This window comes from Fringilla coelebs (genome assembly GCF_963513975.1).
Source record: "Fringilla coelebs genome assembly, chromosome: 9".
NCBI classification, from domain to species: domain Eukaryota; kingdom Metazoa; phylum Chordata; class Aves; order Passeriformes; family Fringillidae; genus Fringilla; species Fringilla coelebs.
Window position 1 is genome coordinate 13456166 of NC_140067.1, and position 12294 is coordinate 13468459.

Sequence of the window (12294 nt, forward strand, 5' to 3'; positions counted from 1 at the left end):
AAGAAATGCAGTGTTGCCAATGTCAGCTTGTAAAACTGCACTATATTATAGTAATGCCTTTGCCCTTACAGTATTTACAAATAATTATCCATGTTTTTAACACAGGTGGCATAAATCTTAATATACTATTAAAGGACTGACACCACATGGTCCGAGAGCCCATCTTCAAGATAAATATCACTTAGAGGTATCATGTCTATGCAATATAAGGTCGACTCTAAAGCTTGCTGAGAAAACCCTGCTTATGGAATGGATGAGATACTAAAGCAGTGCAAGGCATCTTTGGATACCCCGGTGTAGAGAATCGTATCCAGCGTCAAACAGATCCAAACTATAGTATAGTGCAGCTTTATTGGGAGATCATTTTCCTACAGGAAAATCTTGAGATTAACAGTTAGAAAAGTTTAGTTCTGTAGGAATAAAGGGTGTCATCATTTACCTAACGTTTTGTTGTTACATTATCTACTTGCCTTTTTTAACGATGTTGCAGTTCATCAGTAAATATCTTGCAGATACTGTTTGATGAGTCCTAAGATCACTTTAGTGTAAATAGAATGATAAATCTTTGAAAAAGAGCTCATAAAACCTTGTTTCCAGTTTTTATTTCAAGTCTCCTTTTTAACTGAACTGTAGTTTCTATTTTCATTCTCTTGTTTTCTTACTTTCCTTATGCTTTCCTCTAGCAACCTACAGAGAGACAAGTATGGGAGTAAAACTTAACTTTGCCTATCAAATGTAAATTTTTTCAGCATGATTTTTAATGGGCACAATTAAAACATAACTAGCGGTCATGAAGTAGACTCAGCGGGCAAGTGGTTCACAATTTGCAAATAAAATGTTTCCACATTCAAAAAGTACTTGCAAACTGCTTTTTGGGAAACACCATGAGGTCTGTAGCAAACCCTATTGGTAACACAAGTTATGCAATGCTGAAATAATTTGCTATTTAAAACCAAAGCAGTGTCATGCCGAAATGCTTAATAATTTACTTATATTTTTACATTTTTACAAGATTCCTACAGTAATCTTGCTACAGGCTATGAAAGATTTCAAATTAATTACCTGATCATGGGCAACAAAATTTGCCTCATCAAACCAATTTGAATATATTCCAGCATGCTTAACTCTGCAGTATATCATAGAAAACTCATTTTGGATTATCAGATGTATTTTGATATCTCTTTAGCAGAGGAAAAGAAAATGAAAATTACAGAATTAAATCACTTTCATGAGGGAAATGAATCCAGCATGTGGTCCATGTGTTGTCTACTTTTATAAATGCCATATGTTCTGCACAGCTAAATCCATTGCAAGAAAAATCTTGGAACATACATGAAATTGCAAAACTACATAGTTGTTTAATCAAAGCTTAAAGAGGCCTTTCAAACAACCCTCATTCCTGTTAAAATCAGTACACATGGAGAAGAGTTAGCAGTAACACAAATGCAAAATGACTTGCAAATTGCTCAGAATTTATTTGGAAATGATTACTCTATTTTTCAAAGTTGAAGACAAAAATCTTTTCATGAGAAAATGCAATCTCTTTTTAATTGAAAACAACATTTCCAAGGAATATTGAATTTTCTAGGATAAGCTGCAGCTTTAATTATGAAAAAAGAAATCCACAAAATGAGAAAATGTAAAATCTTTTCCAAAAAACTTTTCCCTTATACTCCTCCAAGCCTTGCATATTATGCAGCAGCCTCACAGTGGTCAGTCTCATTTCAGTAAAGTCACTTCATTCTTTCTTTACTTCCAGACATATCTGTAGATAAAGTGCTTTTCTAGGAATGCTCTAACCATCTGATTTCCATGGTTCAGACTGTTTAATTTCTTGCAAAGTTTTTTTTTTCTTTTTTCTTTTTTCCTTTTTTTTTTTTTTTTGCTTTGCTTGGGAAGCACTGTGCTGTCATAGTTTACATGTCTTTGTGTCTATAGGAAAACCTTTTCTTTATCAAGTTATCGGAAAAAAAAGCCAAAACCCAAAGCATAAAGACTTTAATCATCATAAGACTTCATTTCCCCCCCCTCTTAAACTCCTTTTCATGTTTTCAGCAGACTTACCCAATCTGTCATTCCCTCAACAGCTATGAGATATCAGCCATGGCTGATTTCCTCTTCCCATTCCACAACTAATATTTATTCTTTGGTTTAATTTCTGTGACCCATACTTACAGAAATTCCTAACATTTCTGCATTTGACTTCCATGCCCATGGTAACTGTGGGCCTAGCTCTTAATTAACTATTCTGGTTCATTCAGCGCTGTCACTGTGACTGATGCAGACTGCAGGCAAACTTTGACCTTTAGGAGCCTGGGGCCTTTGTTGGCAGACAGAATATTAGTGCAAAAAAATTACATTAAGTGGGAAAAGAAAAGCTGTTATTGCTTAGTAATCTAATTTGCTGAACCCTTGCTCTGACTAAGTTGCTGAGAAGCTCAGTAATTCTTCATCATGTTACAATAAATCATTTTACTTTCTTTTATATATCAGCTACTCTTAGGCCAGATAGCCTGAGCAGACAGACATGATGTGAGTTGTCCAAAGTGAGTCATTCCACCTGCTGTCTATCGTGTTGTTGGATGGTGCTTGTGGGCCCTGGTCCCTGTAGTGTGAAAGATGGCTGTCCTTGTTTAACATAAATTCTTTGTATTTATCCATTTTTTTTCATTCTTTTCTTTACTTCATCTCCAAAAAAAAAACCAAAACCAAAACAACAGGAAAAAATGTTAGAAATGTTGTTAAAGTAGTTGCTTGCCAGTTATGTGGGTTTATGTTGTACATTTACCTTCAGTTATGTCTGTGATCTAATTCCTTTTTAATTTAGTGTTGTTTAGGACAAATTCTGTTAATTTTCTTTTTCTAAATCATGGTGATGTACTTCAAAACATAGATGTTTCCAAATGAATTGCTTTGCATTACATATGCAAGGGCATGGAGTGAACAGTTCCTTGTGGAAAAGTCACATAATTGACACTAAATTACGAAATTCAAATGCCACTATTCCCCACAGGAAACACACATTACTATTTTTAGAATGCATCTTTCCTATAAGGTGTGCAACTCTTTACATTTGGGAATGTTCAATAAACTAACTTTCCTCAAGTTTTAAAGTTTTACTTCCAAGTACAACTTTGTCCTGAACTACATTAAAGAACTTTGTTTAAAAAAAAAAAAAAAAAAAAAGAGAAGTAAAGGTGATAAAAACATGTCAGGGCAATAACCAGAGCTGTCCTTTTCCATTTCAGGACATTCACTGAACAATGCCAGGGATACAAGTGCCATGGATACTCTACCGCTAAATGGTAATTTCAACAACAGCTACTCACTGCGCAATGGAGACTATAACGACAGCGTGCAAGTTGTAGACTGTGGACTAAGCCTGAATGATACAGCTTTTGAGAAAATGATCATTTCAGAGTTAGTGCACAACAACCTGCGGGGCAGCAGCAAGAACCACAACCTGGAGCGGGCGCTGCCGGCCAAGGCTGTGATGGGCGGCAGCAGCAGCGAAGACGACGCCATCGTGGCGGACGCCTCGTCTCTGATGCACAGTGACGCCCCCGGGCTGGAGCTGCACCACAAAGAGCTGGAGGCCCCGCTCATCCCTCAGCGGACTCACTCCCTTCTGTACCAGCCCCAGAAGAAAGTGAAGACCGAGGGAACCGACAGCTACGTCTCGCAGCTGACAGCCGAGGCCGACGACCACCTCCAGTCCCCCAACAGAGACTCTCTTTACACGAGCATGCCCAACCTCAGAGACTCTCCCTACCCAGAGAGCAGCCCCGACGTTGAAGAAGACCTCTCTCCCTCCAGGAGGAGTGAAAACGAGGACATTTACTACAAGAGCATGCCAAACCTAGGAGCTGGCCATCAGCTTCAGATGTACTATCAAATCAGCAGGGGTAATAGCGACGGCTATATCATTCCCATTAACAAAGAAGGATGTATTCCAGAAGGAGATGTTAGAGAAGGACAAATGCAACTGGTGACAAGCCTTTAATAGTGTAGCAAAGAAATATTAAAGGTCACGTTCAAGTATTAAAGAGACTTAATGCAGGCTCCCTCATATCTGCTCGAAGAGACAATTCTGTTGACCCTGTGGTTCCCCAGTAACAGGGATGACTGGACCTCGCAGTTCTGTGAATTTTTATAAAACAAAAACTTTGTATATACACAGAGTATACTAAAATGAATTATTTGTTACAAAGAAAAGAAATACCAACAAGGTATTTACGATATCTTCTGCTGCTGAATTTAACAAAATTGTGAAAAAAAAAAAAAGAGAAATAAACACTTTCCAGCCATTTTACTGCAGCAGTTTGTGAACTAAATTTGTAAATATGGCTGCACCATTTTTTTTTTCCTAGGCCTACATTGTATTATATACAAGGCGTGGGCTTTAAAATCCTGTGGGACAAATTTACTGTACCTTACTGTTCCTGACAAGACTTGCAAAAGCAGGAGAGATATTCTGCATCAATTTGCAGTTCACTGCAAATCTTTTCCATTAGGGCAAAGATTGAATACATGTCTAACCACTAGCAATCAAGCCACAGGCCTTATTTCATATATTTCCTCAACTGTACAATGAACCGTTCTCATGAAAAAATGGCTAAAGAAATTATATTTTGTTCTATTGCTAGGGTAAAATAAATACATTTGTGTCCAACTGAAATATAATTGTCATTAAAAAATAATTTTAAAGAGTTTGAAGAAAATATTGTGAAAAGCTCTTGGTTGCACATATGTTATAAGCTGTTTTTCTTACACTGTTCATAGTACGATAGTTTGTTTAAAATGCAAGTTCTACCTGTTTTCACTTATTTTTTCACTGTAAACAGTGTTCTGCTTTGACAAGTTAGTTTTTATTCTTAAGTTTTGAATTTTTATTGCCAAAAAAAAACCATAATTGGGGAGAAAGTTGTTTTAGAAGCCAATTATGCCAAGCCTTGCACAAATTTGGTGTAGCTAACAAAGATTGTAACTCAATTCCCTGTTCATTCTTTAATCAGGGTTGGGTGGTAAGGGGTAAAGGGGACACTGGACACTTCTCACAAGCTTTCTCGTGAATAAAAGGTGCCTGTCCTTCAAAAAAATAAATAAAACATAACTATAACTCATCCATATTCCTTCTGCCTATATTTAGTAATTAATTTATTTTATGATAAAAAATCAAATGAAATGTAAATGGTTTCAACAAAATTCTGCTTTTTTCATCCCTTTGTGTAAACCTGTTAATAATGAGCCCATCACTAATACCCAGTGTAAAGTTTAACACCTGTTTGACAGTAAATAAATGTGAATTTTTTTCCAAATAGGTAAAATGTGCATTATTATGTACGAAGCATAATTGGCATCAGCAGTCCTTCGACCCAGATGTGTCCTGCCTAGAATGGCATCTTTACATTTCATGATATAAGTGTCGAGAATTCAACAGAAATTGTCTATAGCTCTACAGAAGACAGGTCATCTTTACTATTCCTTTGTCATGATTGAATAGGATCAAACCCAGATACAGCAAGGTCATTATGAAAATGTACTGTAAATTCATATATTTGCATAACTTTTTAGTAGGCATCTGCACTGAAATTAAAAATAAGGTGGTAAACACAACTCTCATTTCTTGGCAACAGTAATTAGCAGTTAATTATTAGTGATGAAGATACATTGTTGCAGTGGGGAAAACACAAATAAGCAGCATTTGGCTAGCACTCTGAGTGCTATCTAAATAATTCATCCATCATGGCACTGGTTTGTATTAGATAAATAAGCACGACTGTCCCTCTTTTTATCAAGCTAGAGAACTGCAGAAGGCAGCTGATGCCCAAGATGTTATCCACAAATCAGTAGCTAAATTGGAAGTCTGAAATCTTTGTTGTGTTGATTTCCAAGCATCTTCTGTTCCTCTCATCCAGGGCCTTTCGAAGATAGCATCAAGGACTGCATTTGCTAAACTGAGTTCTTTAAAACACCTCTCCAAATAATGCCCTGTCATCACTGAGGCCACAGTTTCACATGTGGCCACTATGACTTCTTGTATGATAACAGCAAAAATTCACTTGAAAGCTGTATCATTACCTTCCAATGCATTGGAATATATAAAGCCCTTTTGGAAAATGTCAATGCATTTTTTAGAAGTTTGGATTTCAGAAGAATGTCTTGGGTGAGACTTCCCACTGTTCAAGCTCTATAAAACTAAAATCCAGGTTGAGATGGAACTGTGGGGTTCAGGTAACCTCAATATATCTATTCAGGACTGTGACACTGTAGCAATTGTCCATAAATAAAAAAGCATCTTCCACCATCAGCCACTGGTAACTCTTGCCAGTAAGTTCCTTAACACTTAAAAGTTACTGTGTTTGCAGTAGAGTCACTGTAACATACAAAATTTAATCAGAAGGGGTTCACTTCTTTAGTAGAGATGCTTTAAAAATCTGAAGTCTCTATGAAACAGGACTTAGTTCTTAGAATTTGCTGATTCAGGGTACACAGCAGACTCTATGGAGCAAAATTTATTCCCTTAGTCTGTCTGGCAAAAGTATACTTGCTGCCTTCTACCTAGGAAATCATGTTCTTAAGGAGTTCAAAATTATGGTAGTCAAGTAATTACAGTACACATGACCTAATAACATCACCAACTTTCTGCAGAATCTTCAACCCTATTTCAAGCAATTACTCCTTTGTGTCTAACTAAAGGTGGCAAAACTACATATTGGAGAAAGGTTTGTAGTATTGTGATCTTAAATACATATTCAATTGCAAATGTAACAAATAGTCATAAAACAAGAAAATGTAGCTGATGAACCTAAGATGAACCAGCTGAACCTAAGTATCATAAATGAATTCTTTTGTTAGCTTCTTTGTAATGTAGCTGTTGCTTTTTAGTGAGCCTGTTTTTTTTTTTTTTAGTGTTGAGCTAGTGAGTGTCCTGTGTTTAGCTAGCAGCCAATACATTGCCAAATTTCTGTTGGTGTAATTTCTCAGTGTAGTAGGTTACAGTATAAATATATAGTTGACAGCTTATTGTAATTTATGTTCTCTTCTAACATTCCTGCCATCTTGTCTTGGGATCAGAAGGACAGAAGAATTCAGAGGAAGAGTTCAAGAATAGCGAAATAATGGCAGCAGAATTAATGGAAACAAGTATTTCTTCAGGGTCATCAGTTAACCAGTTCCTCTGATGGTGCCCACACTATGTTGCTATTTTAGGCACTGTCTTTCAGAAGAGCTGTAATTTTCTCATGGCTGGTAATCTCCTGTTAGTATCAGTGTTAACCCTACTGGCTCAGTTCAATTCTTCCTTGTAACTTCAGTCCAGTTATAATAATTCCTACAAAAGATTGAATGGGATGTGCATTTAGTGAACTGTTGTATAATGGTGCTATGCATTGTCTAATATAAAATACATCTCAATTCTACATAAGTGAACCATAACATGAAGAAATGCAACACTGGTAATTACTTAGTTAAAACTAACCTTTATCTGTAAATTCTACAATACACCTTTGCTTATTTTAAATTTGAAATGAAGTTACTAATAAAGTTTACATATATTCACTTATGTAGGCAATAAAGGGTGTTTCAAATTGCCATAAATTATGGATAAAATATGTGTCATACTTGATGTCCTAAGTTTTAAGGATTTCTTTTTTACTACTCAGAACAGACATTAACAGAGCAACAAAAAAGTAAACTGTCCCTGTGTACTGTAGCTGGTGTTATCCCTCCTTTGCCTCAAAAATAACAAAACTTCTCTTCTAGATTTGATTATATGACAACATACAGTAGGGTAACTTTTAATCCCTGAATAAAATGCTTTTCAAAATCAAGAGAAGCTACAGGTAGACAATAATATAAATATATATAGACATACACACATAACATTTTAATTCACTAATGGTAGGGAATAATAAAGAACTTAAAAAAGATGGGATTCAGCAGTAATCCTTCAGTTTTTAAGTAATCCTGCAAAGACACCCCAGAGACATCACAGTAAAGCATTCATTTTTTTATAAATAAGTGGTGACAATCACCTCTCACATTTATGAAGAGCAGTCAGTGCTACCATTTCAGTAAGCAAGGATCTAGCTATAGGCTGCACTGTGGGATGAGGATCCCAGATTTATGGATGCCACTGGTATGCTGGGTCTCTATTCCACAGTGACACCACAGTTTTACACTGAGTTGGAGATTAAAAATTATCACTGTCACAACCCTGGAAGCAAGAGATCTGTGTCTTTCATTTACACAAACACTTTGTAAATTAGTAGGAATTCAGTTAATGGCTCCAGCTCAATCATCTGGCTCTGCCAAAAGTCTGGAGTAAGGGTTCATTAGGACCCCATCTATTTCCACAGTGTTTGGGGCTTTTTTCAGTAAAATCTTCATGTGGTTTTTAGAACAACAACTTCTAAATCCTTTTATTCATGCAGGATAAATTCTCAATGGTATTTCATTAATTCATGCCTAAGAGCATTAATATATCTTCTTAGTGTATTATGTCATCATTAATCTCAGCTGCTCCCCATCCAAGTTCCTGGCATGTGCAGGGGATCACACCATGTTGCAGCCTGAGTGGTTATAAATGCTACTGAAAATCACACAAGCCTCTACTCAGCAGCAAGGAGATTTTAAAGGACCATTCAGTATCATGCACCAGCTGCTGCAGACATCATTCTGGGATCCCAGATGGAGGAAATCACAGCTGCATAAATTACACTCAGAATAGGTAGCTCCATAAAGAAAATTTTTCTACAGCAAAGTTTGTGTACTGAACCATTTCTTCCTTGGGTGCACACCTCCTTTTGTATGGTAAAGTGGGAGCCCTGGCACAATGTAGACTCTCCAGTGCCAACCAGTTCAAAGTTTAGGTAGCAAAGCTGAGCACAAAAACATCAGTGCACATTAAAAGCTCAGGTTCCCAAATAGGAGGCAGCAGGTGAGTACCTGTATGGGCTTTTTAATGGAGAAGCTGGATCTCTGTAGATAGCCTTGGAATAACTGATCCAGTCCTATTGTAGCATTAGAATTGTTTTAGAATAACATAATGCTGCTGAACATTTGGCCTCCACGATTGCTTAACAGAATGATTCCTAAGGGTTAATGAGGTTCTCATGAAAACAATTCATTTTAATTCTCTTTAGATATACCACTTTTCTTTTCTTTTTTTTTTACACTAACAATATAAATAGGAGCTTTTTAACTTGTATTCTTAACACCACTCATTGTTTTAAATACTTGCCCTCTGTTTCCTATTACTTAACTTCTTGCTAAACAAACCCTTGTTTTCAGCGTCCTCCACCTCTTTAATTATTTATTTACCAGTCTTCAGAGTTACTTTTTGTCAGCATGCTTTAAGAGATGTGGCAAGAACAAAATTATGGGTTCATGTTAATTTATGAATGGGAGTTTTATCTTCTATTCTGTGCTACTGCCAACCCACCGTGGTCTCACATTATCTTTTGTTTTCATAAGGATCCCTTCACAACACACTATTCCACTAGGCTGGACATAGTAAGTAATGACCTAAATAGTTATGGTTAATTTAGAGCCCAGCAAAGCTACAAACACTTCCAATTATTCTTTTGAATGTGTGCCCAACCTTGCATTTCTCAGCACTGCATTTCATCTGCATCACACTGCCCATTTATTCACTTTGTTAACCCAGGTCAATCACAATCTTCCCTAGTTCTGATTACCTGCAGAAATTCTGTGCTAAGAGCAAACAGTGCCCTCTCCCCGGCAGCATGCTCATCCCCATTTTCAGATAGCACCAGTTGAACAGTGTAGGGGCACTAGACCATTAGCCTTTTGTCATGCTAAAAAAATCAACCATTTAATCCTGCTCTACCTCTTAGTTTCTAATGCACAACTACTTTAGTTCTCACTTCCTTAATACGCATTTGCTTTAATGGCTTCTTGGTAGGCATATTTTTATATGGATTTTTTTTTTCTTTTTTAAATCCAAATAAATTACATCAACCATTCCCTCTAGTCTCAACAGCTGCACGATTGACTTAATTTTAGTACGTTAGAGAGGCACAATTTTCTTGCTCTAAGCACTTACGTCTCTTTTGGCAATGTTTCCCCTGCAGTTTGTGCTTAAATGTGGATCTGCTAGATGTCAGACCCAAAAAGCACTCCACTGTTCAAAGTGAAACTTTGGTGGAATTTAGGCACTTAAATCCCAGGTACAACAAATGTTACTTCAGGGCCAGAATTAATTATAATCTGGAAGACATGTATGTTTTTGTCAGTAAAGCCTTTTCACCACCCCAGGTTGGTGACTCTGTGTGCAGCCCTGTCGTTGCAGCCAGAGGCCATGAGCAGTGTCACTGCCTTGCTGTGCTTACAGACCCTGAATGCCATAATCCAGGAATTATGTTACAAAGGAGCTCCTTCCTTCCCCTGCTGGAGCTGAAATGCTGACAGTAACTAGCCTGGAGTAACTCTGATGTAAATGCCACCCCCAGAGCTCTGCAGCACCCATGGATCTGCCCTTGCTTCAGCTGGATCACTGAAGCAGGAGCTGCATTTGACAGTCTTTCCAAATCTCTGTGAGCCTTTGTGCATCCCTCTGCTATGGAAAACAGACCCTAAAATTTCTCCCAGCTTTTTTTCTTTTTTTTTTTCTGTTTAAATCCCATGGAAGCTGAAGGCTCTGAGCACACCAAGTTTATTGTTCCTTTTGAGAAAGGCTGACAACTCTTGCCTGTACTCAAAAGCACCACGGGTTCTGGCCTGGTGTGCCTCCCTATGCTTACAGAAAGCAGTCAAGAAATTTTTCATTCCAATATATTGAAATTTTCAAAGCATGCTTTTAAATCCAATTTAACAAAAAAAAACAACTTTCTTCAATGGACCAAAACTCTACCACTCACAAAAATCACTGAAAATGAAGGAAACAGTCAAAACACCTAGCAAGAGAAAGTTGATTAGAGATTTGCCTTAGCACAGGGTTCCCATAGGTTATCTAGGCAAGTTTTCTAAGGTTATGAACACACCCTTCCCTGAGAAGGCTTAGTACCAGCAAGGCAGTGTTACCCGTGCAGGGGTGCTGTAAATATCAGAGTTCTGTGCTTCTCAGCATCACTTAAGGAATCTGGTCCATGTCCATTCTTAGAAGTGTATGCTAAAAGTGTATGCAGAGACAATCTTTGTCTCATATTTAAAGGATTACTGCCCTGACTGAATACTACAAGTAAGCAAAAGTGACACCAGTATATAGAGAAGGAGAGCCTACAGTTGCAGTCCTGCAGTGTAACTTGCTTTCATGATCCAGCTCATGGTGAGCACACAGAAATTTCTCTTGAGGCAGATGCAGAAAGTACATAAAGCTAAGTTCTGAATACTCTGACATTCAGAGTAAGCAGGTAGCTGCTGCAGGAGAGGTTCTTCTAGGTCCCAGCAAAAGTTTGATGCACATTAGCTGGCACTTATGGGACTACTTGGTCTCCCCATATCAAGTTAAGAACATGCTTAGTTATAAGTGTGCTAATTAGGTCAACTTGACTATTGTTCTGTGGTTTGACAGATGCTGCATTTAAAGTAATTTCAAATACTAATTTTTAGACCTTTTATGTGAACTGATAAATCAACTATTTATTCATGGAATTATTCTTTTCTTTGTTAATGCTTATTCCCTCTGGCTTGTAACTTTAATTAGAACCTGCTATCTGTTCATATTGGTAATAGTAACAGTTGTCACTAGAGTACAGATGCATAGATTGAGCTGATATTGCCCCTTTGACATGATACTTAAAGGCTAGCAATCCTCCCAGCTATGTATCTGAGAATGCCATCCATTAGTGCTTTTTCTCACTGCTACCCTGAACTCCCCACTCTGAACACTAACAATCTGATTGTTTTTTAACCAACCAATAACGCATTTTCTAAAGACTAGAAACTGTGCAAAAAATAGCTTCATTTGAAGATAAATATCTGCCTGAAAAGGTTATTCAGCCTATCCAGATTTCTTTTTTATTACCATAGATTTTCCCAAGGCAGTATTGTTTCTTGAATAATTACCAATCTAAGCAATCATGTGCTGAAGCAGTCTGATTCACTCACTAAACATACATAGAGAAAAGAACTTGGTTACCCTGGTGAAAACAAACAACTCTTCCTCTTCTTTTTGCCCTCTCCTCAACCCCTTCATAGAATATAATGACTGCATTGAAATGTAATCAGTTAATATTTGATTTGCATTTGTCAGGAAAAGGAAACATCAAATATATTTTTTAGAGCAGAGGAATTAGGATCTGGAAAATTGTTCAAATAACGCTAGTCTTG

General features: G+C 37.1%; 1 protein-coding gene across 18 annotated transcripts in view; it reads left to right on the forward strand.

The window, feature by feature from the left end:
- The window catches only part of ADGRL2 (adhesion G protein-coupled receptor L2), a 384884-nt gene extending 379576 nt beyond the window's left edge, over positions 1–5308 (forward strand). For 12 of the 18 annotated variants that reach the window (XM_084211670.1, XM_084211673.1, XM_084211661.1 and 9 more), the window contains one exon: positions 3249–5308. In XM_084211670.1, the coding sequence (XP_084067796.1) occupies positions 3249–4003 (755 nt within the window). In that variant the 3' untranslated portion in view covers positions 4004–5308. Of the gene's footprint in view, positions 1–105; positions 188–2493; positions 2547–3248 lie in introns of those variants that run through there. The other 6 variants (XM_084211669.1, XM_084211665.1, XM_084211667.1 and 3 more) reach the window with 3 other exon arrangements.
- Positions 5309–12294: the final 6986 nt, after the last annotated feature.